Source organism: Anabas testudineus, chromosome 15 (assembly GCF_900324465.2).
Source record: "Anabas testudineus chromosome 15, fAnaTes1.2, whole genome shotgun sequence".
Classification (NCBI taxonomy): domain Eukaryota; kingdom Metazoa; phylum Chordata; class Actinopteri; order Anabantiformes; family Anabantidae; genus Anabas; species Anabas testudineus.
In genome coordinates this window covers 10,960,544-10,976,932 of record NC_046624.1, presented here as the reverse complement: position 1 = coordinate 10,976,932, position 16,389 = coordinate 10,960,544, and the positions used below count along the sequence as shown (strand labels likewise).

Sequence of the window (16,389 nt, the reverse complement as noted above, 5' to 3'; positions counted from 1 at the left end):
GAGGTTCATTGTTGTCTCGATGGACTACACTGGATTGGACGTGCAAATTCTGATTCAGATTTTTCCTTCAACAATCATATGATTAGTAATAACATAATAACATTAGTCATACATGTATGAAAACAAAATCAAGAAAAAACAAAGAACTGCTTTTCAATTTGTGAACTGTGTTTATTGTGCTACAGTAAATCACATAAATACAGCTTACAGGCCTTTTAGGATGTTACACTTAACTACCTGCTTAATGGATATCTGTAGCCTCAGTAACATTTTGTCTCATTAATAGATGAACTAGCAAAAAACTGTTATATTTCATCAACCCGTAGACCTAATCAAATCTTTACTCTGCATGACCAAACCCAAGCTCAAAAACCTCCACAGTATCTCCATTCTATGAAAATATTCTTTTAAAATATACAATATTTATAAGAAATAAATACAACACAACATTTACAGCAATCACATCAGAATAGTTTTGTTTAAACAGACAAATTACTGCATTTTATTATACAGTCATACAGTATATACCTTGGTAGGAGGGCCGTAAAGTATGTAATTATTAATTACAATATAATTAACAGTATGTAGTATGCATGCAAAATAGCAGTAAACCATTTTCTCACTCTATTCCCATGTTGGAGACAGTTCATGGCTGTGTTTTTACACATATTTTTATCTATATATTAGTCCATGAGTTGGTTGAGTAAGCTTTTAGTCTTGTAGTTTGCGTTCCAGCTCTGTGAAAACCTTTGCATTGATTTCATCCACTTCATCTTCCACCTGGGCAAAAATGACAAAGTGTTAAATGTGACAAAAAAATCTGTAAAACATTTTGTTATCATGACAAAAATCCAACTCTGTATAGGAGAAAGTAAAATAAGAAAAATGCAAACAGAACTTTTTTTTTTTTCAGCTTCACCATTTGCTTTAACTCTAGTACTGCACCTATCAAATATAAAAAAAAAATCTCTGTTTTAATTCTTCTGCATTTAAGGTCCAATAATATACATTTTAAGTTTGATTGTGGCATAATTTCCCAAATATGATAATGTAGGTGCAATATACAAAATTAGGAGACTAATAGTGGAGCTATGCTACATATCTCTGCTTCATCTACAAAAATAAATCCTAGAGAAAAACTCTGAAGCTTCTATTGTACTTTATGACAAATCTTGATAGTCACCTGTTCCACATTGTCTACCTCTGGGATATAAAACTGCAGCATGTTCTGAATGCCGTTTTTCAGGGTGACTGTAGAGCTGGGACATCCTGTGCAGGAACCAACCAGCTTCAGCTTCACTGTGCCGTCCTCAAAACCCTTGAAGATAACATCACCTCCATCCTCCTGAACTGTAGGTCTTGTAAGTGAAAGAATACACATGGAACAGAACAAAACAACATAAAGGACAGAGTGATTACAACTGTTATCTTAGTACTGTCTTTTAGAGTACTGTCAGCCTTATTTTTATAAAAGCTCTGTAGAGTGATGAATAAAAATGTGATCAGAGTTAAAATGCTAATTAAAATACAGTAACTATCAAACATTGGCTTTTCCTATTGCATTAGGTATTTTTTTACCTAATGTGCTACAAAGGTTACTAGTTTTTACCTGATTCTTGTGTCCAGAAGCTCCTTTATCATAGACACAATGTCGTCATCATCTTCAGAGAGACCTACCATAAAGAAAACGTACAGTGTAGACAAAAAATACTGTGATGGAGACACATAACTTCAAGATGATCAAACAAGAGTGTCCACACTCACTGCTTTCATGGTGCACTGCGCCTGTTGTTATTGGGTCGCCACTCTCAAAGAACTTAGTAATGGCCTCCAAAGCATGACGCTTTATGTCGGTCCATTCCACTTCCTCATCTGTCTGAAAGGACAGAGAAGATGTAATGTTAGCTCCTCACATGTATTTCATGGGAATAAAATCCCTGAGATAAGCTGTACAAGTACATTTAATAGATACCTTAGTGACTGTGATGAAGTCAGGGCCAAAGAACACACTTTTAACACCTTCAATTTCAAACAGGACCCTGGAACGAACATGTTATCATGTTATTCATCGTTTTAGTTCATTTAGTGATAACAACACCCACATGTTCTAGCTTTTATCAAGTGTGTCACTGATGACTGCCCTGCTTTTGATGATGTCATTTTCATGAAGACAAGACAAAATTTATCAGCAAACAAAACAGATTCACACGGTGTATTGATGGTGTAGGTTTTGAGTCACACAAATCTTAGAATATCACATAGTGTACTTTTCAAAGGGAGCATTTGTTTCATCTACTGTATGTAGGCCTACTCTGAGCAAACTGATAACTGTTGCAAGGTGACGACTTGAGGACACAACCATAAAGATAATCTCAGTTAAAAAAATGGGAATAGGAAAGATGCACCCTGTAAGCTCCAGTGCATTTATTTAAACTCATTTTGAATATTTACAAAAAATGGGCCTTAAGTATACGATATGAATAGGTAGCTTTCTCTTTTATCTGCAACAACAACATAAACATAACAATGTACAAGAGCAAACTTGACACGCAACCTGGCTAAAGATGAACTTTCAGCTGAACTTGGAGAGGGAAAGTCAAGCGTCCCACTTCCTAAGACAGGTTTTCCAGGGAGAAACTTCAGGCTTCTGGGGTTTGGAGTGTCTTGAGTCTGAATGGAGAGGTGTCTTACTGAAATACATTATAAAAGATTTTACTTTATTTTAAGGACAAAACCATGTGAATATTTGATTTGATTGAGAATAAATGTTATTACAAATTGGTAACTTGGAGGTTTAGGAATTACTAGTGGATTTTTACATGTTGGAATAACACTACCTTATAAGGTTTCTTATGTGCTCTTTACTTGAAACATATAACACATCTTTACTATCAAGAAGAAGTGTAATTATTTCTGATGAATGTGCAATTAATCAAATTATGTACTCCCAAATTATATGAAGTGGATCTAGTGTTTTTGGGGTCCCTGTGCATATGGCGTCCCTGAGCAGTCGCCTGCAAAACGACCAAACAATGGTTTCTCACTCGACAGATGTGTGGCTCCTGTCCCAGGTTGATGCTGAACCTTTCTGAAGCTCCTGGTCGTACACTGCGGGCGGTACAAGCTCCTGGTCTTATGTGAAAACCTGAAGTTACAACGTAAAGAGCATTAACTTCGCTTCTCGGCAGTTTACTGACATGCTGACTTTTACAACCCGAGCTAACTTGTTAGCAGCCAAGTCACAATGGTCCGGAATTGGAAAAATACACATACACATTCATAGATAAAAGGAGAACAGAACTAAAATAACTGTATCTCCATTTGTATGTGGGAGGCAATGATTAAATGTCAAACTGTTGCCTACTGTCGCAGTTTTCTAGTTAGCTAACCCTACTCAGCTAGCTAAAAGCTAAATCTCACCCACACATCGAAGAGGCAGGTTTTACGTGCTACAGACACGTTCAAACATATCGTATCATCTGTACAATACAACATGACACAGGATTAGAAGTTCAAACCTGAAGGGAGCCGTGTTTGTTGCTCGTACTAACTGTAGAAGACCCCATCTCATGGCCGCCGCCATTTTGTTTGTTTTGAAAATGAGGACCTCATGTGGTAGACGGCACGTAATCCTGACCAGGACTCAGCGCTGCTTCAGATTTTATTATATATCTCAATGAAATAGTAAGTATGAAAAACATTGTTAAAATATAATAAAGACATAAGTCATAAACAGAAATGGTATGTTGTTAGTGGTAGTCAGCAAAGTTTCAGCTACTTTATATCCCACTTCTACTTCACTTCATTTCAGGGGCCAATATTGTGCTTTTAACAAAACTACATTAACGTTAAAATAAGTTAAAGTATCAGCTACTTTACAGAAAATAATTTATTTGTATATTAGAATAGGCTATAGACCTACTCAACAAATGCATGATGTACTGTCAAAAAATGGCCACTATAAGGATAAATTCATAAGCTCTGCCACTGTACTAGATATAGCTTCACCCCATTACTACATTGGATCTTTCCATATATATTTGCTTTTATTGAAAAAATATGTTGTATGCAAGATGTTTTTACTAATGTGTTATATCTGTTGAATTAATAAAGTATTGTATAGTCATCATTTCAACGTCATCTTTGTCTGTAGGGGGTCTTAAAATCTGTATCTGTGCAGACACTTACACAACTGTCTACGCTCACGTTTCAAAGCTCTCGGTACACAGACTCTGCAGAAGCCGGCTTAAGATGGAGCATAAACGTGAGTCTGCCTGAATCAAACAAACAATGTAACTGCTTCAAGGAAGCCAACCCCACGTTTCCCAACACTTGTTCTGTCGGGAGCGAGGTGGTGCTCTGAAGGAGTGGCAGTGAAAGACAGACTCTCCCATAAAAGCAGGACTGTGCTCTGTATGGTGATAGAGTCTGACTTACCACAGGAGTGCTAAACATTTATCATTTAGGGTTAGGACTTTGGGTTATTTTGATTTTTGCTCTAGTACAAATTTTTTCTATGTAAGCATGAGACTGACTCTATGAGAATCCACCATCACCTGAAGAGGTCTACTGTTAAGTGTGAAAAGGCACCCGGACTTAAGGACTCCCTGTTTTCATTTGCTTTTCATCTTCCTCACCATCAAGACATGGTGCTCTGGATTATCTTCCCTATCTCTCTCTCCTTGTTGTCCTTGATTGGAACGTGGACTGTGTAAGTTGACTAAAAACCCACACTTCCTCATTTGTCTTTGCAGCCTTGTGAAACTATTAGAACATTTGTTTTACAAGTAGAGCACAACTCTCTCACTTCGTCTTCTTTATGCTAATGCCAAGTTAAAGTGAGTTAGTAAAAACATATTTCTACAAGTAAATATTTACAGTATGTATAATTTTCCTCAGTATTATTCACTTCTTCAGGCTTGCTGCTTAAAGCTGATTAAGAAGCTTTACATGTTTGTAAGCTTTCATGATAACAGGGCTCCAGAGGCACTATTGATATAGACACTGATTATCAAGATTTGTATTTGAACATTATATTCCCAGATAGGAGCATTTAAAGTAAAGTAACATAAAGTTGGCCTTAAACAGGAAGTGATTTGGTGGCATCAATATATATATATATATATATATATATATTGTGTTGCCACCAAATCACTTTTATATTTCTGGATAGTCTCGTTCACACACTTTCCAAGCAAGAAAACTAGCTGGATAACAATTTTTCTCTGTATGTTCCATTAAAAAATGTGTATGCAGACATTCATTTTACAGCATCATTACAATGAGAATACAGACAGCCGTAGATCTTGAAAAACGAAAAATGTCATCCAGCTAGTTTTGTTTCTTGTAAGGTGTGTGAGCGAGACTATCCAGAAATTCCAAAAGACAGTACAATTCAACGAACCAAGCCTGCATACTTGTACATTGACGTCTAAATCACATTGATAATAGTTAAGCTCTGTTAGTCATTACTGACCAAGCAAGGTCTATTTAGGGTTTGACTGCACATTTTATATGGACATACCGTACTTGCCATGCATGATATAATTGTTGATTAACATTAATATACTGCAAAGACTGAAGATAAACTTTTTATGCTTATATATCAATATATGTTTCTTTGGTTGTTTGTTTTAAATTTACAGATATGGCTTGGCCTTTTCTAACAGCCATGTTTGCTCCCTTAGTGACTGGTAAGTTACAGAATTACTGTTTTGACCATCAGCAGTTGGATGTGGCAGATTTTTTTTTTTCTAACGTCATCCTTTTTTTTTTCAGGGGAGGTGACCACACCTGCGAAGGGAATCAGACCACTGGATGTTGCTTTGTCCCCACCATAAGGTACAAATACAGTTAACTTAATTTCCCTTTGTGCCTGTTATTCCCACTGCAATCAATTAAATAGTGACACTTAACTAACCGAACAAATTATTTCACTGCAGCTCAAGTGGGACCAGTGCGCCAGAAAATTCCCTTTTTACAGCCACAATCAATGCTGGCTCCTTTCTGTGTGAGTTTAATTGCCAACACATGTAACACATACTGACCTATACTGTACAGTATGAGTGAGATGTGTCATAACAGCTACTACATGTACTCCTCTGTATGCAGTTCTGCTGTTCTGTATATTCCATCATGCACACATTATGGAGAAACATGCCTGTCATTCTATGCTGAGCAAGTTTGCAATGGTCTTCGGCGTGGTGGCCGCTGCAGGTGCATTCACAGCTGGAAATTGCAATGTAAGTACTGCACTTACTACTACTTCTACTACTGCCGAATATGTCTAATCATGCATTAAATTGCTGCATCAGACTCACAAATTCAAGGGCTTATACTGCATATCTGTGAGAGAAATGAAATGAAAGTTCAGAGAGGATTCCATCATGTAAAGTTAACAGTAAAGGTGAACCGCTTTAATTTGCACCTGTGTTGAAACAGCAAACAAAGATCACCAAATATTTGTTTTATGTCAGCTGTAATGATTCGGAGCACATGCAAAGTTGGCAAAGCTTGCCTTGCCTCATCTTTACAGTATGGTGAACTGCTAAATTATACAACTAAATGACATATTTGAATTAAATTTAAAAAAAAGTAAGTATTAGTAAGTAAGAATTAAATACTATCAACATTAGCATATCATTTTCAGTTTCCAATTTCTACAGCCCATTTTTTATTTAAATCTGCTGTAATTATCAAACCATAAAGCGAACTGAGAATGTCTTCTGTGAAGTGGAGTGAATAGAAACTAGTTACAATAACAAAGAGTTATCAAAATGAAAAAATGTCATCTACCTCCACAGCCAGGTTACCTGCCACTCCTTCATTACCTTGGAGCTGCTATCAGTTTCATGTGCATCTGCTTCTACACCGTCCTGCTTACCGAACTGACCAGGAGGTGTGTGCTGACAGGGTTTGAAAAGATCCTCTACCCACTTCGCATCACGTCCACTGTGATTCAAGTCATTGTCACCATCTGTTGTATCCTTTTTAAATAACTGAGCTGAATTTACTCTTTTCATGTGCGTGTATGAGTGTGTGCATGTGTGTACGTGATAAGTATTCCATAAAACTCAACTTGGTATTCGAGGTCATTTCTAGTTGTGATGATAGGTGTGCAATGAGTTGTGATCAGAAAGCAGGCTGGATGATAATTAACTGTACATAAATATATTTTGGTGTTCCTTTAAACAGGACACTTGTGCTGCTGAGTTCAGCAGTGACGTCTGAGTTACACTCTTCAGCTGTTCTACAGTGCTCAAGTCCCTTCGTGCCATATTTGGATCCGGTCTGCAGGTCTGTTTACTAAGTGGGACTGGCCACTACAGTCCACCTGACAGAATTAGATAGATATTAATGGCATTTTTATCCATATCAATCTTTAACTATTGTTTTCCTGTAACGCCCAGCTTCAAACTCTTACAGTATATCTATAATACAAACTACAAAGTCCTTCTCTGAGGCAGTTCAAGGTTTAATGTAAAACTCAAAAGCACTATTGGTGACGCACACCCCTATTGAATGTCTAGATACACCTTGTGAAAAGTCTCAAGTTATATAAGATTATACATTTTAGCTCAATTTAAAAGATTTAATACCTGTCAACACTGAATTAATGCTGATTTGATTTCTGTTTTATTTTCATACCAGTGTTTATTGTCCTCAGTGCTCTTGATGTGATTTCTAAACTGTTTACTTACAAGTCACTACTAAGATCCTCAACTCAAAAACCTGCAGATACCATTTTGTTTGCTCAGGAGGATTACTTTTACGTTCACCTGTCAGCTGTATTTGAGTGGATGCTCAGTGTCAACCTGGAGCTGTTTGAGCTCAGCTATGCTGTGGAGTTTTGCTTCTTCTCCTCCTTCATGCTTTCAAATCTGTTGAGCAAACGGGAGGAAGAGAAGCCTTTAATGATGACGATGTCATAATGTGACGCTGCCACGGTTCAGCTGAAGCACACAAGTGAGGATGTACAAGACATCTGTAAAGACAGTGGCTGGACCATGGCTGAAGGACCAATAGTTTCTTTTGTCACTCAGCTGAGTTGACTTTACATCTATTTATGGATTATGACCAGTTTTGTTCCTCTCTTGATACCATTACCTAAAACTTTGATTTTCTTTACTGGGAATTTCTGGTCTTTAGGTAAAAAATATTTATTGAAACAAACTACTGTAATGCAAATGAACAAATCACGCTGATGCACTCATGCAGAATATACGCTCTGATAATGTATAATACCTTACTGTTGTGCAACAAATTTTTTATGTTAGATTTTACCGTTATCATCATTAAGCTACATAATTACAGTGCGTACTCAAAAGTACTCGCATTCAGACAGATGTAATCTCTGTGATGTCAAAGGATCCTGTTTGACTGGATGATTTACATTGAGTGGCCAAAAATAAGTTTGGCAGTCCCAGTTCATACTAAAACAAGGACGTTAACACCTCAAGTCCAAAAAGAGGAAGCATTAAGTAACCTTTCCATTACCCATTAACGTTTTTAGGTGTGGTCTGTATCTGTATTTCAATACAAGTGTCAGTAAGCAAATTAGTTTCAGGGTTACTAAGTGGAATTTACTTTTGTAAAACTACTCAGGTTCTGAAAACATACATGTTCTATAGTCTTACATGAATGGTGTTTTGTCCTTAAGTTAAAGCAGGTTGGCTATTTCATTTATACATTTCTGTATTTATGTTTTGACTTTGTCAGCAGGGTTTGCTTGGATTTAGCTAACACAGTGTACATAAGAAGTCATACACCCACACACGAATCACTTTTGCAATGTTTGAATCCTCAAACTATACATCAGCTAGTCATTTGAAAATCTGTGTATGAAATCAACATGTAAAAACACTGTATATGAACCAAATCTGCAGGTTCTTATGGGTTCGTGCAGCTTTATAGTTAGTTTCAGCCCTTGTTTTTCTTGATTTCTAGCCAGCGCCTGGTCTTATTCACTTCCACTAAGTAAATTCAGCTGCATCAAGCAGCTGTTCTAAGCAAAAAAGCTTCCCAACACACCATGCACGATCTTCTAAACATCAAGACAGAACAGTTAGCCTCCAGCTGGTGAACAATAGTGGATAATTGAGCAGCTCAAGAGTCAGATATTTCCCTCAGAAGTTGATCAAAACCCCAAAAATCCACACTGAATTTAAAATGGACAGTATGCCAACCCCAAAATGAATAACAAGTGAATGATAAGGCCTGAAGATCTGATGCATTTACAACTTATTTCTGCTGCCTTTAAGTGACAAAAAAAATCTATTATTTCAATATTTAACCATACATTTTTTCACAAAACGATACATGATTCTGGTTTTAATGCAAAGCACTTAACCTTTACTTGAAAGAAGGTAATATACATCCTGGAATTACAGTTAATAAAGATACATTATGAGCAAAGTCATTTCACAATGAATTTCACCTTTTCTTCGCATCAACCAAGGGAGGAGTGCGACGTTATCTACAGTTTTTATTAGGAAGGAAACAGTGAAAAGCACACCTAATTCTGTCAGCATCTTTACTTTATGGTACACTGTAAAAAATGTAATCTTTATGCAGTAGTCCACATTATTAACCTTAACAAAAAGAGAAAAAACGAAAACAATTTGAAAATACACGAGTTTTATGGTTGTGTTTCAACTAAGTAGTTCAACAGCAATGCATACATTATAAATAAATGTAAGGGGAAGAAAAAAAGTTCAAAAAGTACTACAAGCAATATTCCACAATTCCAGCATGGCTGAAACAATAAGTGGCCTTAAATCCAAACCCTACACTTTGGAGTGCGACCACAGCTTTTACAAACTTTTAAGATCCTGTAGATTCTTCAAGCTTGTGCATCTGAACTCCCAACTTAACACTTCTGAATAAATCAAGTTAAAATTTTGCTCTTAAAATTTGTTCTGTGAAACGATAAGTTGACTATTATATTTTCCTCACTCAGCAACTCAGCGTGAGACAAACACACGGCCTTACAGTTAAAGGTTTTGCAATTCGAAGCCATTAAGTACTGAAAAAAAACTTGTTCTCAGCTAAGGTAGGGGAGGTCACCGTTATTAATTAGAGAGCTCTTCAACTCTAAAAGGAAATTATTTGTGTTCTCTTGCTCACGTATGACACTTTCTTCTTTCTGGCCTCCTCCCAGTTTATAACTAACGCTCCTCTCACGTTGGGGGAAGCTCCATCTGTACACACTATGAACAATTCTCTTTTCAATAAAAGGAAAGGACACTACAGTAGTTGACAACTCAAAAACTTATTAATGTGATGATGTGGGTTGGTAATTGTTTAAATCTACAGCAAGTTCAAACATGTGGGCGGGGGGGTGGGGGGGGTTTCAAACGGAGTACATGTTCTTGGTGGTGGATCCGCTCTTGCTGGATGTGTCATCGTGTGACTGGTAGCCGATCATGACTTTCATGGGGAGGTTCAGGCGCTCTTTATAAAGTTGCCTATGGAAACACAAGATGAAGTTAAATGCTGTGTGAAGATTAATGCTTATGTATTGTCACCATCTAGTGGTTTAGCTGCAGTTAGCAAGTTGGTGTCATCAATGTATTGGCTTCATTCCCCATTAACAAGGTGACTTTACAACTTACCCTATCGTCATGATGGCTTCCCTGTTTTGGCAGTTGCTTGTCCAAATGGATATTTTATCTCCTTTTGGTCTGACATTGACCACAGCTCCACAAACATCTTCACTTGCCTCATCAAACGATTCACCAACTAAACACAAGAGCTACAAACCACACAAAACACAACACAATAGGTGGATTATAGAATTGTTTCTTCCATCTTAAATCCAAACCGTCAGGAAGAAAATACAAGAATTTTTCACAGTTTGTAGCTGCTTACCGTCTCCATCCAATACCGATCAAGGTCATTGTGCCTCTGTTGTCTATTGAGAGTTATCAGCCATCTACCCCCGAGCTTATTCCTGTCATCCTCCCACATCGGTTTGATACCATCCTTTGACACCAAGTGACAAAGCCATCAAATACGTCATTAACAGTTAAATTACAAAATCAAATAGTTTTTTGGACATGTAACTGCTACCTAAATTATTTAACATGCAGAAAATTCTTGATGCTTGACAAAGAAAACAAGTTCATTTTCTTCATAAAACAGTTTTTTTAAGGCTTTACCTTAAATAAGCAGTAATCGCAGCCAAAGCCAAGCTTGCTTGGTTGCTGTATGTGGTTGTATAGTCTGTAAGAAACAAAGCGAAGAGAACCAACATTATTTACTTTAAAAAGGATGAGCTGATTTAATCTAAAGCCTGTTTTACACAAGCACTTAAATCTGTAAATGCTCTAGAAGTTTACATGTTATATGTTAATTGGTGGTGGTCTGTTTTCTATAAAGGGTGTGTGTACTTGAGGCAAGCTCAGGCTTAATTTTTTTTTTTTTTAAATTGTGACTGAAATGGCTTCAGTGCTTTTGTCATACCTAGGTGCAGACAACTCTAGAGCATTAGAAGTATTCATTGAAAATATAATTTATCTAAAACTAAATAATAAAATGTTTTGGCTTCAGGAAATTCTGTCTTGTTGCATGTACTATTGAGTGAAAGGTAAAAAACAAATTTTTAAAGGCCAATCTCTTGAAATGCTTTGTTTATACCACCAGATATCGTGAAAGTCTGAATTCTATTGCAGGATTAGTAGAGAAAACTTACGCCCAAAAGTCTTCCACCGTGTCAAACTTGGAAATGAGACGCAGGTTCTCTGTCCAGCTTTTGCTCTTGTCATTCTTGAAATACCAAAGGGCCCATCTGACAGAGAAAGGCAATCACAACACTTAGTAAAAGGACTGTTACTAAATTATTTAATATAAAATGACAAAGAATTTCATTTTCATTCACTTATTTTTCAATTTATTTATCAGAAACTGATATTTTCTGAACAGAAAAATGTATTAAAATTCTTTTAAGTCTCAGTAGAATAAGGAAATCTAAAGAGGCTTTTGCTGTTAGTCATATTTTATGTACTATTATGGACTAATAGAAAATTATAACAGATATGTACACCATATTTCACAACAGAGCACAGCAGCTAGTTACAAAAGCAAGCATATCAATGCAAAAGAACAGAGAAAGCCAACCATGAGAAGCACTACAAATGCAGCCTTTGTTTATGTGGGGTGCTGTTATTCTTTCATCTATTCCCAGGAGGGGTGGGGCTAGCAGGGGAGGGAGGAGGGCAATAAGAGGACATGGGCCGAACTCTGTGCCCCCTCCCCACACAAACACACACATTTTTGTATGGCAGTCAGTGTGAGGACACTCATTGACATAATGCATTCACTAGCCCCCTACTGTCGTGTAGGCCATGCCAATCTACTCTGTTTAAATTTTTAATTTATCACATGTACTGCCTAACCCTAACCATCACAACTGCCCCACCCTAAACTTTACACTAACCCTAAAACGTAGTCTTAAGCCCAGAATTGCTCTTTAAACACCCTTCTTATTGTGAGGACTGCCTAAAATGTCCTCACCTTGTAAAAATGTCCCCAGTCCAGTCGTTACAAATTAATTCTGGTCCTCACAATGATAGCCACACACACACACACAACTAATCATCAACCCCACCTGCATGCCATACACACAGATGTTACCAGACTGTACAGAGCTAGATCAGAGGATAGAATCAGAAAACAACTCCACTGACATACATTATAAGACAAGGCAGGAGGAGACAAGGCAGCACACAAATGGGACTCCTTTGGGCAACCTGATAGAGAATGTAGTTTGTTTAGATGCCTTGTCTACAAACACGGCAGACAGTATCTTCCTTATGTGTCATTAAATTCTGTCAGACTATATAAGGTTGAGCAATAATAACCTGTTTCCATGGACATGAGTGCTGAACTGGGTTGCACTTGAACTGCAATTTTGAAATATAGGCTAAATAAATGTCGAGGCTAAACCAGGATCAACACAGCAGCTGATGTTGAAGAAAAAGACAAGAGGATGTTTTAACTTCAAACTGAGCAACAACTAATAAATTAAAACTATATATATAGGGTATGTTTCACCTAAGACAATACTGTACGAGACAAATAAATTCCAATATTCTGATTTATATGAAATATTTCTCATAATAAAGTACACTAACAAAATACAGGCATTTTTTGTGCATGGAAATTCTTTGAAAGAAGTTTTCTTCAAAGAGGTACAGCAATGACATCTGTTACAATTTTTTTTACAAAATAAATAAATAAATTATATATATATATATATATATATATATATATATATATATATATATATATATATATATATATATATATATATATAAAATATTTGACTTTCACGGTCTACATGAGTCAAGCTTCAGTAAACACAGGAGCCTACAGTCCCCATAATGCATCTCAATAGCATCTTTTGTTAGAATTATCATGATGTCAGAGTTCCTCAGACTTCAGAAACCTCCCCCAGAATCACTCAGGACATTATACAAGTGTCTTCACAGGTTAAGCAGAAATTTTTTGTCTAAAACTGTCGGGTTACCTGACCACTCTTCAAAAAGTCTAACTCTACAGCACTTTCATCAATAGAAATCCCTGGAGAAAGAACAATCATTTCTGGAAATACTAAGTTTAAGGCAGGATGAAGAACATGATGTTTTTCATATTTAACCCATTTCCCACAATAATAATACATAATCATATTCTACAGGATTTGAAACTGAATGTGTTTCTACTAACTTCCAGCAGCTGTTGGTTTCCCTTTATTTGAGTGTTACATGAAAATGTTGCATAACTTGAAACTTGACAGGAATCATTATTTTGCTATGTTACAGCAAGGTAATAAAACTATGGTCCATTCCTTTAAATGTCAGATGTTCAAACAGATCTATTCCTGCAGAAGGGATTTGAGCTAGTGACACATGCTAACTTATACATAGATTTAAAAAATAAAATAGTAATAGATGATGAAGAACCCACCATGAACCCACCAAGTCCTTTACGACGTCTACCATTAAGGATATTACAGCCTAAATGTTTAAATACAAGAAATCAACCACAGTACATTAAAAAACACTATCAAAAACAAAAAGGTAGAAAAAATGTGGACCAGACAAGAGCAGCACAGGTGGATTACCTTCACCTCTGAAGCTGGGCTTAACAAGCAGAATGAACCAGAAGTGACTTGGTAAGTGAACTATTCAGCATTTCCCAAACTGACTGTACAATGCTCCTGAATAGGTCATCACTGCTACACAACTATAATAACATTTCTAAAAGAACAATAGTGAACAACAATTGCAGCACTAACATACAGGACAGTTACCAGATTTCTTCTTTCTGTGCTTATTAGTGAAGCCTAAATAATATTTTCTATTTACCTGAGAATGATCTAGACAAATCATTTTCTTCTGACTCTGCTAACATCCAACTAAAATACCCATCCCCCAAAATCAATTACCAGTAAAGATATGGAACCGTTTAAAATCCCATTAATGGAGAACACAGGATTACAAGGCACAACACACATCAATTTCTTCAAATAAGCAATTTAACTATGTCCTCTACTCAGGGAGTATCAGAACTGCCAGTACAACACTGTCAGAAACAAGTGTGAACAGTTCAAATTAAATGGCAGTGACAAACATTCAAAGACTGTAAAATCACTAAATTACTTTTGTACGTGAGGTCAAAGAGCAAGAGTCAAAGTGAAGACCTTCCCCTAAACAAGATGAAAATGGAACTCTTCAATGCAACAGTGAGGACAGAAGTTTCCTCAGTTTGATAAATAAATAGATCATTTACCTTTTTATAAAGTGGACTGTTTTTTGACATTGACATGAAGTGAAAGGTTTGATAATCAGCTCTGTACTATATGTGTTGACATTTAACATTCAGTGCCACCATTGGTGTTTTATTATCCACTAATATCCGAATACAGTAATTCATGTAATTACAAAAAACCTTCAGTGAAATATCATTTAAAACGTGCCTGTTTTATTCTCACCTGTTTTGCAAAGGGTGTTTGATATACTGCTCAGGATTTGCAACGACTTGGCTTTCCATCTGTTGATCTTCAGTTTCAGCTGCTTTCTGAGGAGAGACACAAAAAAACACCACGCACCTACTTAGAATACAAAAGGACTTTCATTTAAAATGTCTGCCAGTCTCATCCACGTATGTCCATAGGTTTTATGAAAAGCTATGATATATGAGCTATATAAATATTTCACTGTCTCAACAGATTTCTATTTTTTATATGCTCAGTTTACTGTGATAAGTGATGAAGAAAAGGTGGACACCATCTAATTTAAGAAGCTGGAATCTGAGAGGGGTCAGCATTTAGATTTCTTGAAAAATGACTGAGATGATTCATTATTAAAAATGGTTATTTTTCTGTCAGTCCACTAACCGACTGATTCATTCATAATTTAAGCTCTAGTTACATACAATACATCTTGAAATTAGTGTTTTCAAGATTTTAAACCATCAGCTAACTCATCTACCTGGTCACCCTATCTATATTAATTGATTTTTTTCAGACAGTACTTTAATAAATCAATTACACAAGTAATTATCATATAAAATACATAAACATCCACATGACGTTACTCCAATACATTTGAAATACGCCATTAAATTAAATATTGTAAAGTAGCACCCAGTTCTACACCATTAACCATTTCCAGCTCACAGAAAATAGCTAGTCTTTATGTTTTTTAAAACAAAAATATATATTTTTGTGTGCGTGCGTCAAAAATACGCCATCGTTGCAGTTATGTGGCTTAAATAACGTTTAGTATCATTAGTTTTAGCCTTCATGCTAGGCTAAGTTAGCTACAAGCTAGATACACACGTGTCCAGTTTATCAGAAATATTCAATAATATCACAGTATTAGCTTTATGGGGGGCTGATGGTTGATTAAAATTACCACAGAGTATTGCCTCTAATATCAAAGTAGATTAAAGCAAATCCCTGGTTGGAGTTTGAATGAACGACGTTCAGTCAGTCAGTCCCTCCCTGCCAACAAAGTCAGGCATTGCCTTATCCATCACATTGCTGTGCATGCTAACGCTAACAGTGATCCACGCCAACTGGCACATCTTTGAGCTAAAACACAACAATTCCACAAAAACAGAAGGCGTCGTTTCATAGAAGGGGGTTGTGAAATTACGTCTTCACATATAGTGGAGGTGTAGCTAGTCTTTCCATGCACATTAATCGAATATCTCTTGTCTCTCTTACCGGCTCCGATGTCGCCATCTTGACAGTGGAAATGTTCTGCCCGTTCAGCGCTTCTGCGTCACGCTCCGACCACTCACACTACGGAAGCCGCCTCGGTCCATGCTGAGGTGAGCGACTCGAAACTGAGAGGGGCGCTGGTGTAGCACAAAAAAATGTGG

The 16,389-nt window shown here is 36.6% G+C and overlaps 3 protein-coding genes across 3 annotated transcripts; 1 reads left to right on the top strand and 2 right to left on the bottom strand.

Annotated features, from left to right (window-relative positions):
* Window positions 1-150: 150 nt before the first annotated feature.
* zgc:110319 (NifU family protein) lies at window positions 151-3,610 on the bottom strand. The gene is made up of 8 exons (XM_026354614.1): window positions 3,519-3,610; window positions 3,045-3,145; window positions 2,555-2,690; window positions 1,973-2,039; window positions 1,765-1,876; window positions 1,610-1,673; window positions 1,184-1,358; window positions 151-780 (listed from the first exon to the last, which is right to left on the bottom strand). The coding sequence occupies exons 1-8, from the start codon at window positions 3,581-3,583 to the stop codon at window positions 712-714; spliced, it is 789 nt and encodes a 262-aa protein (XP_026210399.1). The 5' UTR covers window positions 3,584-3,610; the 3' UTR covers window positions 151-711.
* Window positions 3,611-4,350: 740 nt separating this feature from the next.
* On the top strand, window positions 4,351-9,900 carry si:dkey-228d14.5 (Frag1/DRAM/Sfk1 family protein). The gene is made up of 7 exons (XM_026356035.1): window positions 4,351-4,711; window positions 5,646-5,693; window positions 5,779-5,841; window positions 5,943-6,010; window positions 6,112-6,242; window positions 6,804-6,981; window positions 7,738-9,900. The coding sequence occupies exons 1-7, from the start codon at window positions 4,539-4,541 to the stop codon at window positions 7,929-7,931; spliced, it is 855 nt and encodes a 284-aa protein (XP_026211820.1). The 5' UTR covers window positions 4,351-4,538; the 3' UTR covers window positions 7,932-9,900.
* eif4e1c (eukaryotic translation initiation factor 4E family member 1c) lies at window positions 9,323-16,365 on the bottom strand. Its single transcript, XM_026356036.1, has 7 exons — window positions 16,232-16,365; window positions 14,993-15,078; window positions 11,693-11,788; window positions 11,160-11,223; window positions 10,870-10,983; window positions 10,614-10,753; window positions 9,323-10,466 (listed from the first exon to the last, which is right to left on the bottom strand). The coding sequence occupies exons 1-7, from the start codon at window positions 16,247-16,249 to the stop codon at window positions 10,352-10,354; spliced, it is 633 nt and encodes a 210-aa protein (XP_026211821.1). The 5' UTR covers window positions 16,250-16,365; the 3' UTR covers window positions 9,323-10,351.
* Window positions 16,366-16,389: the final 24 nt, after the last annotated feature.